A 21,604-nucleotide genomic window follows, 5' to 3' on the forward strand; every position below is an offset into this window, starting at 1 on the left:
AAGACAATAAATTGACCAACTAGTCGCTAGAAAGAACCGACTTGCATCGTTTTAGGGGGGCGGAATGGGATTTTGCCTTATGGGTAGGAGAGTTGACGTACCGCACTCCCATTCTCTTTGAACCAAGTGCAATGGCAAGTCCGCTTCGGTTCGAATAATCCTATAGAAAATGGGAATCCAAAATTACTGACGCTAATTGGCTGTCAGGAGACCCGTCTGATTTTAGAACCCGGGAATACAAGCCGATCCTAGTGGGTTCAGCCAGAACTCTTCCGTTGCGATGTAGACTCAGTAGGGCCTCAGTGACAAACCCTGTGGTACTCCAAAGAAGCGCCAAGCGGCATCATTTGGAAAACCCACTGATGGACTACAAAAATGTGCGCCTTGGATTGAGCCTGTTGGCAGACACCTCACACACAGTTAGGGTTAGGGTAACTCAAAGACAATGAGCACAATGAATAATAAAGTAAATGAATACTGAATATACAATGCTCATGCAACAAACACACCATGCAGTGAATATTGAACCTCGAACTTTCGTATCTTTGGGACCAAGGCAAAGGTTATGAGCTGTAGAGTGTATCGTACTCTAAACGAATCCCGAAACACAACAACACAGTCTCGTTTGGCCCGTTTCTTTTTAAAATAAGATAGTTTCTTCATTAATTAAGCATGTTTTCGGCCCGTTTAAGTCAAGTTAATGCATTTTTAGCTCAACACTCTCTGTTCCTCTGTCTCTATATTCGTGTTTCTTTGTGTTGCACACTCTTACAGATGTTGCGAGTGAGCAAGTGAGTGAGCGCGACACAGAGAGAGAGAGAGAGAGAGAGTACGATATGATTTGGATGTACCAACAACATATTGATACACAAAGAATAAAATGTATTTATACTCAGGGCACATAAGGGTGCATTCACATGTACAACTAAATAATACACGTATACAATACATGGAGGTGAATAAAGGACCTTTATCCCAACAACCTCCCACTTAAAGGTCCAAAGTGAACCTCTAACCAACTCCCACTAGTCGTATTAGACTTTTAGTAACAATATCTACAAGGTTGTCCTGTGTTTTGATCTTAATCAATGTGATTAGACCATCTTTTAGAATCTGTCTGATAAAGAGATATCGCACATCTATATGCTTTATGTGTGAATGATACATGGCATTCTTAGCCAGATACACAGCACTCTGGCTATCACATCCCAACACTAGGGTACTCATAGACATGTCGAGATCCTCTACAAGTCTACTCAATCATATAGCTTCCTTAGAAGCTTCAGTAGACTGATATCTATTCAGCTTTAGTAGTACTCAGTGCTACGATGTTCTGCAACTTGGAGCACCAAGAAACGGCCCCACCAGCAACTGTAAAGACATACCCGCTAGTGGACCTGCGAGTGTCCAAGTCACCTGCCATGTCTGCGTCACAATAACCCTGCAAACTAAGTGCACCCTGCCTATAGCAAATACACTTTGTACCCTTTAGATATCGAAGAATATACTTGACAGCCTCCCAATGTGTTCTGCCAGGATTTGACATAAACCTACTGACAACTCCCACTGCATGAGCAACGTCTGGACGAGTAGCGACTATAGCATACATAAGAGAGCCACAAACTCGTGCATAAGGGACTCCCCTCATAGCATTGGCTTCCGTATCATCTTTTGGGCTGTTAGCTTTACTAAGCTTAAGATATGAAGGTAAGGGCATCCCAAGAGGCTTAGCTTCAACCATGTTAAATCTGTCGAGTACCTTTTTAATGTACTTCTCTTCAGATAAGAACAGTAATTTCTGCGATCTATCCGTGCGAATCCTCATGCCCAATATATGCTCTTCATTTTCCAAATCTTTCATGGAGAAAGCTGATTTCAGCTGATCTTTGAGAGCATCCAAGCTAGTCTTTCTTTTCCCAGCTAGCAACATAGCATCCACATACAAAACAAGTATGATGGGGTTGCCATCTGTATCCTTTTTCATGTACAAACAATGATCTGCATCGCTACGTGTAAACCCATGAGAAAGCATAAAAGTGCCAAACTTTTCATACCACTGTCGTGGTGCTTGCTTCAGCCCATATAAGTTGTGTTTTAGTTTACACACCAACTGCTCCTTTCCAGGAACTACAAAGCCCTTAGGATGTTTCATGTAGATTTCCTCATCAATGTCACCATACAAAAAAGATGTTTTCACATCCATTTGGTACAGCTCTAAATCAAGTACAGCAATGAGAGCAAAAAGCACATGTAGAGTAGTCATCAGATGTACTCTATGGTTAAGCATCGAGATGGGTTACAACTGACTTATCCCCTGTCTATATATTATAGATGGGTTATTGATATTGTAACCATGCCTATAGGGATATGGAATATGCGGTACTTAGCGCTTGCAAGAGAAGATCTAACCAATCAAGTGGAAGGTAAAGCTTTAACAACCAAAACCACTCAAGTACCACTTGGAATTCAATCCATTCCTTCTGTGCATACCCTATGGCTGCCTTCTTAAGCGTGTAGACCTGCGTACCCAATGATCTACATTTTCAGGAATTGGGTCTACATCAGGAGGTATGTTATTTTCAGCATTTGTTGGCTGCTGTAAGCCATTTTCAACATGCTATTTATGCTGTACAGCACCTTCATTTTCATTTCCAGCACCTCCATTTTCATAATCAACAAGTCTATCTTGTTGTCCATGACCTCCTTGTGCTTCTATTTGCTGTCCATCATCATCTGGCTCAAAAATAACCGGCTGATCATCAATTTCAGCCTGTGGTACAGCATCATGAGGCTCATCATTTGAAGTAATTGGTGGCTCTGCAAATTCTGAAATTTGACCTTTTTCATGTCTTCATCAAAGGCTAAAGTACTTTTCAATAACTTTGCCTCATTAAACACAACATTAGGGCTGCAAACAAATTTCTTGGACTGAGGTAACCACACTCTATAGCCAAATTCACCCTCATCACCATAGCCCATGAAAATTCCTTTGGTGGATTTCAAGTCAAGTTTACTCCTCAACTCATCTCTAACATGCACAAAAGCATCACAGCCAAATATCCATAAATGGTCGTATGAGGCTAATTTGCCAAACCAAAACTCCTCATGGATGCCATTATATAAGGACCTATTTGGAAAGCGGTTGCAAATGCGAACCGTGGTTTTAAAAGCCTCTCCCCAAAATTCATGAGGAAGATTAGTAGTGGACAGCATGCACTGCACTCTTTCACACAAAGTCCTATTGTATCTTTCAACCACCCCATTTGAAAAAGGGCTATAAGGAGCTGTAAGCTCCCTCTTGATTCCATGCAAGTCACAAAAAGACTTAAACTCAGTAGATGTAAACTCACCCCCCCTATCAGTTCTTAAGCATTTCAACTTTCTTCTTGTCTAAGTGGTCACAAATGCATGAAAAGTTTTAAAAACAGCAAACACCTCACTTTTCTTTTTCAACATATAAACCCAAATCTTCCTAGAACAATCATCAATAAAAGAGAGAAAATATGCTGCACCACCCAATGATTTCATGAGCATACTACATACATCAGAATGCACTAAGTCCAAGACATTGGACTTATGAGAGACACCAAAGTAAAAGGAATTTTTCATTTGCTTTCCAAATTGACAGTCATTACAAGTCAAGTTGAGAGCCTTTTCCATCAACCCTCTTCAAAGAGGTAAGGACATCAGGTCCTTTCTGGCTCATATGGCCTAATCTCTTATGCCACAATTCCAAATGATAGCCAATTTCAGCAAACAACTACAAGAAACTTGCCATTCAAAGATTTACAGTGCAAACAATACAAATTGCCCTTCTTGGTTCCTTTTGCAATCAACACGGAACCCTTTTTCAATTTCCACAAACCACCATCAAATAGTGTACTGTAACCATGCAAATCAAGCTGACTAATAGATAGTCGACTCTTCTTGATGCCAGGCACATATCTGACATCTTTCAACACAAGCTCTTGCCCATTATCCAAAGAAAAGTGTACAATGCCTATCCCATCAATGTTGCAAGCATGGTTATATGCCAGATACACTTTTCCATAGCTACCTTCATTGAACATAGCAAAACACTCCAAGCAAGGAGTTACATAGAAAGGGGCACCAAAGTCTACAATCCAAGTCTAAGTGACACCATCATCAACTGACAAAACTGCATCAATCACATCAGCCTCGATAATCCGCATATCCTGCATGTGACATACAAGGGCATCATAATTAACTGCACATAATACATCAATCTCTGTATCCGAGAGCTCCTCTATGACTACATTGGAGACCACATTGGCCTTTTCCTTGCCTTTGGCTATCTCAAAGACATCTATCTTATCCTCTTTCTTCCTTTTGTCTCTTGCATTCTTCTTTCTCTCTTATTTCTTCTTGTAATACCTGCAATTAGGCTTCTTATGGCCCTTCCAACCACATTGATAGCAAGTAATATCACTCTTTTACTGTGAGATGATGGAGACAGGATCAAGGCTCATCACAGAGTGCAGTAGACAGTGTGAGAGTGAAGCACGACACCCAATGCAATAGATTGGAAGAGTGTAGACTGAAAGTACAAGGTAGAACCCTTAAACCTTAGGGTTGTAGAGGGTGTTCACACCCAAATACGAAAAGTGTCCGTAAGTGTGTGACATAAGCACATACGAAATAAGACTAAGTCTGGGGAAAAAAACCTCTCGTACCGAGAGTAAAAAGTGCCCCAGTGTCCTACTAATCACCGACACTCCCATGTGAGCATCGGTGTAAGTGAGGCATAAATGAAATACCCAACAAACCCCCCTGGAGTGAAGAGTGATCAAGAGTACAAAGATCATCCGCCACCAAAGGAGTTCAAATTTAAAGCATTGCAAAATGCTTCAAATTTGTCACGAGGAAGAGGTTTGGTGAAGATGTCTGCCACATTACTGGTGGTAGGACAATAGATAAGGTAGATATCACCTGCATCTCGTCTCTCTCTTACAAAATAATAATGTATCTCAATGTGTTTCATGCGTGCATGAAACACTGGGTTCCGTGCCACTGCAATAGCACTCTGACTGTCAGTGAACAAAGGAGTAGGCTCCGTAACCAATACATCTATATCAGCTAGCAAGCGTCCAATCCATATGCATTCAACTGTGGTAGTGAAAGCTGCCTTGTATTCAAGGCTAAGCCAGGAGATGCAAGATGAGCCAAGAAAGAAACAATTGCCACTAGTGGAGTGACATGAATCATAATCACCAGCCCAATCAGAATCAGTGTAAGCATGTAACTGCAGTGGTCCCCCATTGGCATAAAGCAATTCAAGAGATCCAGTACCCTGCAAGTAACGAAAGACACGCTTAACAGCTTACCAATGTGACATGCGTGGCTCATGCATATATCTACTCAGGGCTGAAACTACAAAATGTATGTCTGGCCTAGTGTTGCATAGCTAAATAAGACATCCAACTGCTAGAGCATATGTGTCTATATCGAACAAATCATTGTCGTCATGTAATGACAGCTTCAGTCCAGGTTCCATTGGTGTACAAACTGGCTTGCAATCCTGTAAGCCAAACTTCTCAAGAAGTTTACCAATGTATCTTGACTATGAAAAACCAATACCTCTAGCATCATGTATGAACTGAATGCCCAAGTAATAATGCAAAGACCCCAAGTCTGACATGTCAAAAGATTACCGCAAATTTTGTTCATTTTGTTTGAATGCTGAGATCTGATCAACATGTGTCCCTATAAGCAAGAGATCATCAACATAAAGACAAATGATCAACATGGATCCCCCTTCTTTACATATGTAAAGGGTAGACTCAGATGAGTTGTTTATGAATCCTTGGCTAAGCAAAAAAGCATCTATCTTTACATACCAAGCTCTAGAAGCTTGTTTCAAACCATATAAACCATTTTTCAGCTTGCAAACCAAGTGTTCCAATCTCTCAACTGCAAAACCAATGGGTTGTTGTACATATACTTCCTCAAGAAGTTCCCCATGTAAAAATGCAATTTTAATATCCAACTGATGCATAGTCCATCCATAATGAGCAGCCAAAGCAACCATAGGCCCGATAGTCGTCATACGGAAACTAGGAGCAAATGTCTCCTCATAGTCAATGCCTTTCTTCTGTGCATAGCCTTTAGCTACAAGCCTTGCCTTATATTTGTCAATGGATTCATCTGCATTTCATTTCAGCTTGTAGACCCATTTTGTTACAATGGCTTTCTTTCCCAAGGCCAAAGACACTAAATCCCATGTTTGATTCATCTTGCATTGCTGCCATCCAATGCACACTCTGTTGTGCATCCTCAAAACATTCAAGCTCCTCATCATCAAGTGTGCTTGCTGCCATAACAAACTCCATGGTATGTGCAATATCATGCATACGAGCTTGCCTTCTAGTACGACCAGCCATGGGTGCATCCAAATGACTATCTTTCATAGTCTGTAAATACCATCTAGGCATTTGTCTTGCCTCCTGACTGTTCATAAGCTCTTGCTGAATTTCAATTTCAGCACTTTGCCGAATATTCCCACCAGCCGATGGCTGATTTTCTGTGTTTTCCAATGGAGCTCCAGCTGAACCACCAAATGTAATGGGCAGCAGCCCTTCAAATACATCACGGGCAGCCTGATATGTGTCTAAACCAGCAAGGGACAATTCTGATTTTTCATCAAATGGTACATCCCTACTGACAAACACCTTTTTAGAGACAGGATCATAGAGTCTATAGCCTTTGCTCTCACTACTATATCCCACAAAAATGCATTTGACAGCCTTGTTATCCAACTTTTTTCTGAGTATATGTGGAATGTGTGCATATGCAAGACACCCAAAGATACGAAAGTGTCCAACACAAGGTTTCCGACTGTTCCAAGCCTCAAAAGGTGTAATTTTCTTTAACGCTTTGGTGGGGCATCTATTGAAAACATGGCAAGCACACATGATGGCTTCCATCCAAAAACTGTGCGGCAAGCTCTTTGCTTTCAGCATACATCTAGCCATCTCCATGAGTAACCGATTCTTCCTCTCTGTAGCCCCATTTTGTTGTGAAGTATAAGCAGTAGTGTACTAATGAACAATGCCCTTCTGCTTCAAAAAAGAATTCAACATAGAGGACATGTATTCCCCCCCTCGGTGTCCAAACAGAGAATCTTAATTTTACAACCAAATTGATTCTCAACAAGTGTAACAAAAGCCAAGAATGCATCATACACTTCTAACTTTTTTACCAAAGAATAGATCCAACAGAATCGTGTAAAGTCATCAATAAAAGTCACAAAATAGTAACATCCTCCCAATGACTTTGTCTGCATAGGCCCACAGACATCTGAATGCACTAACTGCAACCTGGCTGTTGCTCTAATCACGGGGAAACGAAAACCGATGCATTTTCCCCAAAATACATCCTTCGCACAAGTGCTCAGGAAGTCTCTCCAGAAGAGGTAATCCATCTAGCATCTATGTACGTTGTAAGAGCATCAAGCTACCAAAGTTCACATGCCCCATCCGAGCATGCCATAACTCTGCCTATATCATAGGAGTAAGAGTGGATGCAAAGTACACTGACTAATCAACTGAAAGAGCATCCAACTCATATAACCCATGACATAAAGTACCAGTCAAGACCAAAGTCATGTATTCTTTATCTCGCACCATGCATCTGTCATCATCAAATGTGACCTGCAATCCACAACGTGCCAAAGAAAAAATAGAGGGCAAATCCTTCTTTATGCCTAGCACAAACAAAGCATCCTGTAGGCGGAGAATAGAGCCATCAATGGTTGTGAGCACAATCTCCCCAATACCTCTAACAGGGTATGATGCATTGTTGGCACACTGTAGACACTTGCCAACAGGAGCTGCACCAATAGAAGCAAATAAATCTCTGCGAGATGTAATATGCCTAGAAGCACCACTATCAAAAAACCAAGTGTCTGCATCCTCAGTAAAGCTAAATGCTGGATCAGCCCAGGAAGTGTCATAACTGCAAGTATAAAAGCAATAGTCTATGTTTGCAAAGGACGCGGACTTAAAAGCAGTGGAAGGAGCATCAGAAACAGACATTCCTAACTCCTCCTTCTTCTCCTTGGCGATGCGCTTTCTGCACTCAGTGATGTAGTGGCTTGGCTTCTTGCAGTAATGGCATTTGCCCTTTTTGGCTTGCGTGCCCCCCCTTGTTTTTCACTTGCCTGTGAAGTGCCAAAAGTCCCAAAGCTCTACAAAGCATTCTTTACTTAGCTGCGTTTGCCCTTCTCTCTAGCCATAAAAGCCTACTCAGAGGCTATGGCATCCACACCACTATTTCTTCTTGTTTGCTCCTCTTCTAAAAGCAAACTGACTAACTTAAGAAAAGTGATCGGCTGTGCAGCAATCCTCATGGTGAGGTTTAAGGCCGCATGAAAAGCCAAGTATGAAGGAGGTAATGAGTTCAAGGTAGTAGATATCATCTGTGCATTTGAATAGTACTCATCAACATTCATGAGTTACTGACGTAAGTCTTGAATTTTGTTCAAGTGATCCTGAATAGAATCACCCTTATCCATTTTCAATGTCTCTAGCTCTTTCTTTAAGAAAGAGATGCGAGTCTCATTCTTTCCTGCAAACATCTGCTCCAAAGTTAGCCAAGCTTCTCATGAAGAAGTTGTTGAACGAATGTGGGGAATGATGGACCGTTGAACTACCAATGCAATCAGCAACAAAGCCTGTGCATCCCGTGTATCCCAAGCTTTTTGAGTTGCTGATCTTTGGGGAAGTGGCTGAAGTGGAGCAGGCTGAGGTGCCCATTGTCCACGTCCTCCTAGAGGAGGAGTAGCTGGAGCCACAACTCCAAGCCTAACTTCTTCTCCACTAACATAATCCCAAAGATTTTTCGCCACAAGCACCTTCTTCATCATAAAGGACCAAAGTGAGTAGTTGTTACCATCCAATCTGTCTTCCTTAAATACATAGGTAAAAACATCTCCTCCCTGATTTGCCATGATAATCAATTACCAAAAGAAGCAAAAGAGCAATGTCCAAGCTGGACCAAACTAGAAATCTCAAAATTTCCAGAAATTACAGCAAATAATTTGCTACAATTAGTACACTCAAGTGCACTCTGTCAAAATTGTCTGTAATGCACGCAGTCCAAGGTGCATTCAATGTTCACCAACACTGTATTAGCAAAATCCCCAAAATTTCTTGCCCCAAATTTTTCCAAAACAATCTATCAATTATTGAAACTGCAGTACATGTGCCAATGTCCTCAAAACACACAAAAGCCCCAAAATTTCCGATAAATTTACTCAGAAATTTGCATCTACCGTGTCTAGGACACGTATTCACAGTTCTGTGTCTGCCAGGCTGAAGCCCCTTTGTCCAGAAATGAATTCTAGGATAAAAAAGGTAAAAATTGGAAAAATTTACCTCTGAAAGTGCCAAACAAGCTTGTGGCCAAGGTGTAGATTCAATTGTAGACGCAGGGTCAGAATGGTGGCAATCTACGTGTCAAAGACCTAACGGGAGCTTCTTTAGACACAGGTGTCTTGCGTGGCACTGGCGAGCTGGCGGGTACAGGCGGACTGGGCAGCACAACCGTCCTCAGAGGTGGGCGTGGCGGCTGCAGGCACTATAAGAGAGGCTAGAGTAACGGATGCAGGCAACGCACGAGACTGAAGACTGCGTGGCAAGCACTGCCACAGGCGGGCGGACGGCTTGGACCTGGCAGGCGGACGGGATACTGACAGGCTGCAGGGGCAGTGGCGGGCGACCCAAGGTGCAGAGTATTGGACATCGCAGATTTGTTGCCAGGGGGCGGGCATGGCTAGAGGCGGCACAACCACGACAAGAGTGACGTAGGTAGGGAGGCTAGGGCAGAGGCAGCCTGGTGGGCAATCTCCCAAGCAAACTGGCAAGATGCAGGGTAGTGGCGCTACTATGCTTCCTATTGCCACAAGTGACGGACCTGCTGGGCAATGGCGGTTGCTTCTTGGCTGGTGGTTGCAAAGTAGAGTTCAACCTGAGCAAAGACTCTCGAAGGCTGAGCGGAGCTGAGCTGAATAGAGCCTCACCTCTGATACCAAATGTGAGATGGAGACAGGATCGAAGCTCAGCACAGAGTGCAGTAGACTGTGAGAGTAAAGCACAACACCCAATGCAATAGACTGAAAGAGTGTAGACTGAAAGTACAAGGTACAACCCTTAAACCTTAGGGTTGTAGGGGGTGTTCACACCTGAACGCGATAAGTGCCCGTAAGTGTGTGACATAAGCACATACGAAATAAGACTAAGTCTAGGGAAAAAAACCTCTCATACTGAGAGTAAAAAGTATCCAAGTGTCCTACTGATCACCGACCCTCCTATGTGAGCATAGGCATAAGTGAGGTGTAAGTGAAATACCCAACATTTCCTTTCCTTTGCTCTTGCTTCTACTTCTCTGTCCAGCATTTGCATTTTTTTTTTCAGCCCTGCCTCTAACATTGTAAGCTGAGTTGTTGCCTTCTCCACCAGACTTACGTTTAATTTCTTCATTCAGGATTGAACCCCTCACACCATCATATGAGAGATTGGGGTTATTACTGAGAGAAACCACCAAGGTCTCCCAGGAATCAGGTAGTGTTGTGATCAAAAAGATCGCCCTCAATTTATCATCAAAATCCAAATTGGCATCCTTGAGCTGATTTAAAATGCCAGTAAATGCACTCAAGTGCTCAGCTGCATGCTTGGACTCATCTAGTCCCATATTCACCAACTTGCGCATTAAATGCACTTAGTCCCCGTCATTCCCTGCTAGACCCGTCCCATCAGGTTGCTTGGTTTTGCTGGCGCCTGGTCTTCGTTCCCGTTGGTCACCCCGACTCCCTACAATCGTCTAGTCCACGCCCGTTGCCCAGTCGCGAGAACCTGCCGCCTGGTCCACGCCTGCTATTGTCGCAAGCACCTGCCGCCTGGTCGCTGCCCATCCGCCGGCCTGTCAATCATTTGCCGGTTCCTCCAATGCTTTGGACAGACTCATGCTATTACACATGGGGCAAGCAACCTTCACACATAAGTGGAAAGTGCGGCTCCTATTACGCAAAAAATCCTCTTGCTATCACATTCAATGAAAACACGGTCTCAACCTACCTAGACTCCCCTACAAAAGAATGATGATATCTTCAATGCACCTATATCAAATTCTGTAGGAGACATACAAGTGCCAACACCACACAGACTTTGTGAATAGCTACTCTCTTCCTTTAAAAATATTGAACAAAGGTGGAAAGGAGCCTTTGTCTCTCATTGACGAAGGAAAGAACATGAAACTAAGGCAAATCAAAGTGAATCAAGAAGATAAAGGTTCTTAGACATTGAACTAATCATGGATCAATTCAACAATGGCTATCACTTGGAGGTGCAAGGCAAGTGGCCCACACTAAGTTTCTACTCTAGCCATTGGTTAAGGGCAGTGCACATCCGTGAAAGATTCAGTGCAATGGGTAAAAACTATCTAGAGTTTGAGAATCAAAACATTTCTTATGACTTCATGGTCTCAACATTGTGCGAGCTGCGAGGGGGTCTTATAAACAAAGCTTTCCATATTGTTGTTGGTATGCAAACCTTGTTTTAGTGCCCCCTTTGCATCCAAGCATCTAGCTACTACATTCACACTTTTAGGGTTTCCTCAAGTTTCAATCAAATATTGTCTATTTGAGGACTCCCTCTTATACTGCATCAACTTCACTCAAGATTAGTTATTCTATTGCTTAATTTGTTCTCTTCTCCATGAATGAATGATTGCATACATTCTAATGCTCCAATTCCATTTATTTTTCAGCAAACATTTCATTTAGAAAAAACAATATAAAGCATGATTCTTACATGTAATAAATGTTAACTTTACAAAATAAATGAAGAATTTAAGCTCCACTTTCCAAAGCATTGTTTAAGAAATACCACATGAGAAATGTCTCTACGTGCAGTCTTTATGAAGCTCGATCCATTTTGAGCTAATGTTTCTAATTCCATGAAGGTTAAACCTGTTAGCAACATGATACTTTAGGTTAGAATTTAATCATCCACTAAACATTAGCAAACGCAAATACAAAAAGAGATGAAAGCATGAGTTTGAGAGAGAGAGAGAGAAGAAGAAGAAGAGGAGGAAATAAAAAATTTAAAATCTATGAAAGGCCAAATCGGCCTATGAGACAAAAATAGATACATTGTCATGTTTTCCAAGTAGGATAAGAGACTGTAATCCAAAAGGAAACATCTAGCTAGAAAACAATACATAACTAAACAACTATGCCATTTGAACATAGGGAACAAGTTCATAACTTCAGCTCTTTTGTGTGTGTGTGTGTGTGTGTGTGTGTTGGGGGGGGGGGGGGGGGGGGGGGGGGGGGGGGGGGGGGGGGGGGGGGGGGGGGGGTGGGGGGTTCAGAGTGCAGCGATGCGGAAGCATAGGACATAGGTTGAGAGAGAGTGCATACAGAGAGAAGAGAGAGATAGAAAAGGAGACAGTGTAACCGCAGAAAATCTGCAGTGTAATATGCTGTATAAGAGTGCAGAAATATACATGGGGGCAGCGGAAATATCTGTGCGTGTCTCTGACTTGATGACCTCGATCTCCATCAGCCCGAGCACAGTCTGTCTCAACCAACAGATCTCAAGACCAGAATCTAAAATGAATGAATGAATGAGTGTGCCACCAACTGGCTATTTATAGCCAGAAAATAGGAAATACCAGCACCAGGTCAGCTGCATTAAATGCAGCTGACTGCAGTAAAAAACAATAAAAAACTGTCCGACTGCAGCTGTGCTGATGTGGCATCCTGCTGCTGACGTGTCCTCTGCCGTATGCTGTATACTGTAGTACTGTGCAAAAACCCTAACACAGCTTGTCCAGGGGATGACTCTACCTCTAACACCCCCTCTCAGATCTTGGATGAGGCATCAGACTGAGGGATCTGGAATGTTGATGAAGTAAAGCTTGGGGAAGCACCTTCGCGAACAAATCTGCAAGATTATCCTCCGTCTTGCAGTACTCCACATCAATGGTCCCATCCAAAAGCTTCTCCCAAATGAAGTGATACTGGATCTCAATGTGCTTCATCCGGGCATGGAATACAGGATTGCGCACCAAGGCAATGCAACTCTCATTGTCGCACCGCAGAAGAGTAGGACGAGTCTGGGGGCAGCCAAGCTCTTCCAACAATCTCTGAAGCCACACAACCTCACATGTGGTGGAAGACGCAGCCCGATACTCCGCCTCAGTAGAAGAAATATCAAGAGAGGAAGACCAAAAGAAAAAAAGAGTTAAGGGAGGCAGCCAACAATCTCATATTTCAACGACTTGTAAGAAAAGTCGTCTGTTAAGAAGGGCAGACGGACTGATATTGCAAAAACAGCGCACCCATGGAGGTGGCTTCAAATTACTTGCTGAAGAGGTTCTGCTAGTGAGTCAGCTATCCTGAACTGCGGGATGTTGCCACCTTTTTCACAGTCAGCTTCCTGCCCAAGGATGTTTCCACCTTTTCTTGGAACAATGTCTATTATGACAGGAAATTTCTTCTTTTTCTCCCATAACAATTTGGTTTATTTATTTTATTTTTTCTTTTCGGTGAAAAAGAAAATGGTAGAAATACCATATGTCAGGACCAACCTCGCCACCGTTGTTGGATCAAACGAGAAGAGAACAAGGTCGGGTTGAGAGGTATCTGTGAAGGGCTAGCAGAACGAGACCGCCTCATGAGGAGAATCATAAGGGCTATCAAAAGCATGACGAGAAGGACAGTGAGCCGCCCAAAAGGGAAAGGGTAGATCGACTGTGATTGTCAAGGGAGGAAAGTACATCTTTAGACGATAGCCATTGATCAGGAAAGGATCATCAGAGGCATCAACGGTCTGCACCTGAACAGAGCCGTTAGGATTGACAGCAAGTACCTTGTATGGGCCCATCCACCGTTGTTGAAGCTTGCCAGGAAACTTGCCAAATCTCGAATCATAGGCTAGGACAAGATCACCTTCTTTGAACTCCTTGTGCTTGATGAAACTGTCATGATAGGCCTTGCGTCGTGCCTGAGTAGTTTCCATGCACTGTAGGGCCATCTGCCGTATCTCATCCAAGCATTCCAAGTGCAGGAGACGGCGTTGCAGTGACTCGTTATCTCCCAAGCATTCTTTAACTGCCACTCGCAAAGAGGGCAATTCCAGTTCAACAGGGAAGACGGCTTCTATACCATACACTAACTGAAAAGAGGTCTGTCCTGTAACTGCCTTATGAGAGGTTCTGTACGCCCAGAGGGTCTTTGTAAGTCGACCGTCCCAGTCGCAACGATGTGCGGCAATCGTTCTTGTCAGAATCGAGCAAAGGATGCGATTGGTGACTTCAACTTGGCCGTTGGCTTTGGGGTAGTAAGGAGTGGACTTGCGATGGTGTATCTTATACAGTTCCTCCATGATTTTGTTAAGGAAACGATTACCTCTGTCACTTACCAGCTCGAGGGGACTGCCAAAACATGTTATAATATTCTCGTGCATGCACAAGGCTACGCTGTTAATATCGTCCCGCTTCAGGGCTTTAGCTTCACACCACTTTGTGACATAATCTGTACATACTAAGATGTATCTGTTCTGCTTCCGTCTGGTATATGGATCAATGGGACCCACAAAATCAATCCCCCGCTTCTCGAATGGCTTTAGAGGAAGAATAGGTTGCAGTGGCATGACACTTGTTTTGGTGGGCTTCCCCATTCGCTGACAAGCATCACATCTCTTGCAATAGTCGTATGCATCCTTATGGAGGGTCGGCCACCAATATCCTACTAACAAAGCTTTCCTGGCTGTCGCTTCTCCTACAAAGTGTCCACCACATGGTTCGTCATGGCATGCTTTCAATACTATACCGATTTCATCCCCTGTAACACATCTTCGCAGCACTTCATCTTTGCCTCTCTTGTGCAGTGCACCGCCTAGCAAAGTGTAGGGGGCTGATTCTAACAGAAGCTTCTTCTTCTCGCGGCTTGAGATGCCAGGAGGAGACTGTTGAGTTGCCAGGAGGTTGGCTATGTCTGCATGCCAGGGAGTGACTGTTTCAACTAGAAACAAGGAAGCATCAGGAAGGTCTAGATCATCTTGTTCCTCTTCTTCTGTTTGAGGGATCCATGATAGATGATCGGCTAGGACATGGGAATGACCAGGCTTAGTGACCACTTCAAAATCGAACTCCTGGAAGAGGAGCAACCATCTCATCAGTCGTCCTTTAACATCTGCTTTGTTCATCAGGAAGGACAGGGCTTCATGATCCACGTAGAACTTGAAATGCGTTGACAATAGATAGTGTCGAAACTTCTCCAATGCAAACACCATTGCTAAGCATTCAAGCTCTGTCACTGTGTAGTTCCGTTCCCTATCAGTGACCTTTCAACTTACATAATATATTGGCTGATCTAATTTAGAGGGGCCCTTTTGACATAGGACAGCACCTAGCCCTTCAACTGATGCATCTGTGTGCACATGGAACTCCTTCATCCAATCAGGAGGTTGTAAAATAGGTGCTTGGATAAGGCACTATTTTAGGGTATTAAAGGCTTCCTCACAATCATCAGTCCAAAGGAAATCCACATCTTTCCTTAAGAGCTTGTGCAGAGGGACTGCCTTGGTTGCAAAATGTGCAATAAATCTTCTGTAGTAGCCCACATGGCCAAGAAATCCTCTCAATTGCTTGAGGTTTGTTGGTTGTGTCAAAGCGGCAATCTTCTCAATCTTCATCGGGTCTATTGCAATCCCTTGTGGAGAGACAATATGGCCCAGAAGAACTCCCGAGGAGATGCCAAAGACACATTTATCAGGGTTGAGAGAAATTCCATACTCGTGGCATCTGTCAAAACATTGCTCTAGGTGTCCCCAGTGCTCACGGATCAAACTATAGACACAAAAGTCATCAAGATACAAGTCTCCATCTCAAAAGTCACCAAGAGCTCCTGTATATACCTCTACTGAGAGATGAAAATCCCCCTCTGAGACTGATAAATCTCGTGACCCAAGAAGCAATGAAGAAGCCCCAAATCTGTCATCTCGAATGCCTCATGTAAAGCCGTCTTGGTCTCTCAGACCTTCTGTGCATGATCCCCTGTCAAAATCAAATCATCAACATGCAACACAAACAACACACGACCAACCTCGGAAGTGTGCACATAAAGCTGCAGATCAGCCTTGGAGCGCCGATTCCCAACTTCGACTGAAGAAACGAGTCAATCTTCTCGTTCCATGCACACGGAGCTTGCTTGAGGCCATACAAGGCCTTCTTCAGCCTGTAAACTTTCCCATCCGAGGATCCAAAGCCAGGAGGCTGCTCAACATAGATCTCCTCCTGCAAGTCACCATTCAGAAAGGTCGACTTCACATCCAACTGATAGACAGGCCATCTCCTATGGCCTGCCAAGGCAAGAACGACTCGAATAGTCACCATACAAGCAGTGGGAGCAAAAGTATCATGGAAATCAATGCCTGGGCGCTGAGCAAAACCTTTAGCAACAAGGCGAGCATTGTGCTTGTCCAAAGAACCATCGCTAAGGTACTTGGTTTTGAAGATCCATTTGACACCAATCACCTTCTTGTGAGAGGGACAAGGCACAAGAGACCAAGTGCCATTCCTCTCAATAGCCTCCAACTCGGCTTCCATGCCCTTCCGCCAATGATCAAACTGCAAAGCCTCCTTCACTCAAGTGGGCTCTCGATCTTGCATAACACGGGTCAACAAACAATAGTTGAAGCAAACAAGCTCCAAAGAATGTGCCTGGTTCCTCCGTGACCTCCGCGGTCCATCCTGCGGTTCCCACTCCTCAGGGATCCCCTCAATCCGTGAATCTTGAAGTGTGTCACGGACCCAACAAGGAAGAGAACGAACCTCTCCCCGTTGCTCTCCATCTGCTGAAGACCCGGAAACATCCACCGGCGGAATCTCCTTGGGGGTGGCCAGTGGAAGTGAAGACTCGGAATCAGAAGAGAAATCTCCATCAAAAGACTCTGGCTCCAAAGGAACTATCTCGGGAGCCCAATTCTCCCCTGGATCTCCAAGAACGGGGTGCTCCTCACCCCCCTTTGTGGCCGGTCGAACCGCACATCGCGGCTTGTATAGACATCTCGCTTGACGGGATCAAACAGATGATAACCTTGGGACTAGGAGCTATGGCCAACAAAACCTGTCGTCGGGAAGCCGCCTCGAACTTCTCACGTTGTGTCTTCGAGATGTGCACATAAGCATCACACCCAAAGATCCTGAAATCAGGCTTAGTCCCAAAGTAAGCCTCAAAAGGTATCATCCTATCAACGGCCGAAGTGGGAGATCGATTGAGGATGTGAATTGTGGTAGCCAGTGCCTCGGCCCACAGAAACTGAGAAGTCTGTCGATGCTCCATCATGGTACATGCCATCTCGATCACACTTCGGTTTTTCCGCTCCAAAATGCCATTCTCTTGGGGAGTGTTTGTGTTAGCAAACTTCTGGTGAATGCCCCTATCTGCACAAAAACGAGCAAACTCATTAGACATAAATTCACCTCCCTTGTCTGAATGCAAGGTCTTCAGATGCCGGCCAGAACGGTTCTCTTCAAAGAGAAGCCAATCCTTGAAGTGAGAGAAAGCCTACGACTTCAAAGTCAAGAAATAGGCCCAAGTCATCCTGCTGTAGTCATCTACGATCAACATGAAGTGCAAGCTCCCCTTCAGGAACTCGGTCCTCATCGGGCCACAAAGATCCATAGATACAAGCTCCATGGGTAAAGTAGACTGCCTAGAAGCTTTGTTGGGAATCGCATCCCGATGCAGTTTCCCACGAATGCAAGAGACACATGGCTGATGGCTCACCACTATGTCCGGCAATCCTCGGACAAATGACCCTCGCGACGCCTTCCGAAGGTACTCGGAGTTCAGGTGGCCAAACCGAGCATGCCATAGCTCGGACTGTGTCTGAAAAGTAAGAAGAAGAGAAGTAAGAGCTGAAGAAGACTTCAATTTGTAGACGCCATTCTCCTCATACCCTGCAGAGAGAACCTTCCTCGATCCACAATCAAGGACTTGAACAGTATCACTGTCAAACTCCGCCAAGAGGCCAAGAGCACAAATCTTATGGACCAAAAGTAAATGATACCCCAAACCTGGCACATATAACACCTCAAAAATGTGGGTACCACCACGTCCATCTGGAATAAGTTGCATCTCACCCCGCGCAGCAATAGACACAGAAGAGTTGTCTCCAATGAGAATCTGCCCATGCAAAGGTCGCAAATGGGCAACACCAACGGGAGGAGTCATATGCCGGGAGGCACCACTGTCCACGATCCACTCACGAGCTTGGGGAGCTGCCATCCCAGTATCAGAAGTCTTCGGTGTAGAGTCCTCAATGACTACTAAGTGTAGAAAAGCAGTTGATGAGGATGCAACCACCGCTCCAGAATCCTTCATGTCCTTCTTCTTGGTATCCTTCTTGTCTTTGTCGGGGCAATCCTTCTTCCAACGACCGGTCTTTCCACAAATATGGCAAGTCGATTTCTTCTTCTCCTTGTCCTTCTTGGATTTGTTGTTCTCCTTCTTCTTCTTTTGGTCCTTCCCCTTCTTCTGGAGGCTTGACCAACCAAAGCCTTCGATTTGGAAGCATTCTGTCCCTTCAATTGTTCCTCTTGGTCCAAGACCATAGGAACCAACTCTTCCCACCGAAGAGTCAACTCCCGCCCTGATGCAATAAGAGCGGAAAAAAAAATACCGAATCGTGGCGGCAACTGGGACAGTAAAGTGATCGCCATGTCTTTGGAGGAAATAGGCTTCCCCACATTTTGAACCTGCATCTAAAGCTACCGAAGCTTGTTGATGTGTTCCCGAAGCGAGGAAGACTTATTCACGGATAAGGTCCGCATCTGCACCTCCAAAGAAACCCTTTTCATTAGGGTCATCCGATTGTACATTTGATCAAGCTCCAGCCATATCTCTCGCAGCCAATCGGCCAACATTTAATGCTGGCCAACCAGTCATATTTTATGGCATTTATTTGGCATATATATTCTTAGGCTCCCTCCTCCTCATTCATTCATCACCTAATAGTTCTTGGAGAGAGGGAGCATGTGCCAGTGTCTCCACAGCCGGTCACTCACATTGCTTCTATATTGTCTCATGTCTTGGTATATGGATTCCATTTCCCGAGCACAAGTTGCGATTTGATCTCCTAAGATGCTAGGCCAATGCATCTAGAAAACTCTTTGCACATGGTGTCTCCTAAGATGCTAGGCCAATGCATCTAGAAAACTCGATCATCCTATCCTCTAGGCTCGCTAGAGCTGCTCATACCCACCATTCTTAGGCATGCTCACTCTTCGACTGCCCAGGCCTTTGCCATTGTTGCTGCAACTACTGCATTTTTCACCTTAACTCGCTTTGTTCCTTCACGTGTGTGATTGCATGGCCAACCTATTACTCCAACACAATTCCAAGCATATACAACACCTCATACCAAGTGTTCAAGTGGTTTGTTCTCCACACTAGCCAACCAGCCTAAGACCCACATCTCCAAAACAAGGAAAGAAAAGAAAATACTCCTTGAGGAGAAAGGAGGGGTTGTTGTATGGTGGGTGGGGGGTGGGTGGGTGGGGAGGCCCCTCAATGAGTATTGGGAATGCAAGGTTCCAATACTCTCTCTCTCTCTCTCTCTCTCTCTCTCTCTCTCTCTCTCTCTCTCAACCCTATACGCTTGATCTTAGATATATGTCATTGTGAAGTGTGCTTGCAAGCAAGGTTAAGTAAATTCATTAGGTAGACTCAAATTGCTCGTCAAGCTTCCCCATGTAAAATAGAGATTCTACAACTAAAAAGTTGTAGCCATTCCTAGGATTAGTCTTTCAAGTTAAAATGAGTGTGGTTCACTAGAGGAAAGCCTTCTATGGCTTCATGCATGCTCATAGGGCTTGTTAGCAGCCCCTATTGATGATTCCACCTACAGTGCAATATTTGGCAAGATTAACTTTGTATTGCTTCCCTAATATGAGCTTGCAAGAGAGATCCCCACCCTCCCTTGTGTGATTGTCTAATCATTGCAAATTACCAATGGGAAACTCGGTCTTTGTAGTTCACGACACCACAAATTTTGGACCATTCCGCTTCTCTATCGACTTGAATTTCTTTCAATACTTTTCAAGCTTGGATCTTTCACTTGTAGCATAGAGACAATTTCTTGTTAAACTAGAGGCTTTGCACCTGACTCGGGTGGCCTATACACACCAAACCAAACTACTCATCCCCATCATGTGCAAATCATTCCTTTTGTTATGTTTTGGAGATCAAAGTCTCCATCCTAAAGTCTTTTGCAATATGCTTTAGAAGCTGTTTTACAAAGTTCCCTTCATGCCAATATCTTTCACTCACAGATGAAGTAAACAAGTGATAATGCCTTCTCAAGACAAAGTTCTTTGCTCTTACATCAAATCATGTTATTAGCAAGATCATCTATTTTTTATACCATATTCGTAACCCGTACCTCTTTGTTCCTGTGTTTTATTGCCAGTCCATGTTGCTATGCATAGTTAAATAACATTGGAGTTTTCATATTGCCATAGCCTACTTGTCAAAAGGAGAGACTAGTGACATATTTTCGCTCTTCCTCGTTCCAACGAGAGACCCACTCTTACAAATATGACGGTAATGTGTGTTACCTATGCATGGCACGCCATTGAGGATAGCAATTGTGGCTGGAACAGCTCCATTCTCTTTGATAATATTCTCTACCTCCATTGCAGTGTGAAGATTTTGTGGATAAGGCATTCCTGCATGTGCAAAAACAGGGTTTACAAGATGCCTCCTGCATTCTTTAAAGAGGTGGAATAACTTGGGCAAAGGGAATACACATAGTCACCATGAGTTATGATTGTCGATTCAAGTGCAACCACAGGCAATGCCTCACATAATGCACGGCGGACGCAATGCTCTATTCTGAATCCTAGCCTATCGGCTAATTTGATATGATCCATGTTTCCCTGAAAGAAAGAACATCAAGATCCTCTGTTAACCTGTATCACCTTAAACGTGAGAGCCAGGTACTTAGAGATCAGAGGAAAATAAAAGATGATCACTCACGGCATGAGGTACAGACGAAGAGAGATGCCGGTGAATAGTCGCAAGCCGAAAGCTTGTGCAAGGCGCCGTGGCCTGTTGTCCAGGTTCAAGCTCCCCCTTCGTGAAAAGACCAGTGTCAGACATGTTACAATTGTTCTACGACGGCTGGCAAGGCAATCGGTACAACATACGCCTAAAAGTTTGTTGGCGACTCGGTTTTACTAACGGGAGCTGGCCAAATTACATGTTCCTGCTATTTATAGAGAGTGAGAGACGAGTCCACACTAAGATTTGACTTTACAAAGAACTTAGGACACTTGCATTTAAGTCAAGTAAGGTGACCGCCCCCAAAAGAAGCATAGTCAACAAGTCCCCGAGTAGAATTGTCCAATCCGAGGAGAATTAACCACTGTGATTCAGTTTGCACAAGATCGAACGGTTGAGGTGGATCAAATGTGTTGAAAAATAGACAAATGATGTATGCTCCAAGAAGAGCTGTCCTGAATCTCATATGCACAATAAGGAAGGTGGAACAACCCAAACTCTATAAAGCATTGT

At 44.0% G+C, this 21,604-nt stretch overlaps 1 protein-coding gene across 2 annotated transcripts in view; it reads right to left on the minus strand.

Annotated features, from left to right (window-relative positions):
- Nucleotides 1-21,289, minus strand: part of LOC148032984 (pseudouridine-5'-phosphate glycosidase-like) — a 154,698-nt gene extending 133,409 nt beyond the window's left edge. Inside the window, exons 1-4 of one of the 2 annotated variants that reach the window (XM_087684213.1) lie at nt 21,068-21,288; nt 20,847-20,967; nt 20,647-20,757; nt 11,904-11,986 (exon numbers count right to left, since the gene is read on the minus strand). In XM_087684213.1, the coding sequence (XP_087540339.1) occupies nt 11,904-11,986; nt 20,647-20,757; nt 20,847-20,967; nt 21,068-21,190 (438 nt within the window). In that variant the 5' untranslated portion in view covers nt 21,191-21,288. Of the gene's footprint in view, nt 1-11,903; nt 11,987-20,646; nt 20,758-20,846; nt 20,968-21,067 lie in introns of both variants that reach the window. The other variant, XM_087684214.1, reaches the window with a different exon arrangement.
- Nucleotides 21,290-21,604: the final 315 nt, after the last annotated feature.

This window comes from Lygodium microphyllum, chromosome 8 (assembly GCF_053477565.2).
Source record: "Lygodium microphyllum isolate KBCC chromosome 8, Lygodium_microphyllum_v1.1.10, whole genome shotgun sequence".
Taxonomy (NCBI): Eukaryota; Viridiplantae; Streptophyta; class Polypodiopsida; order Schizaeales; family Lygodiaceae; genus Lygodium; species Lygodium microphyllum.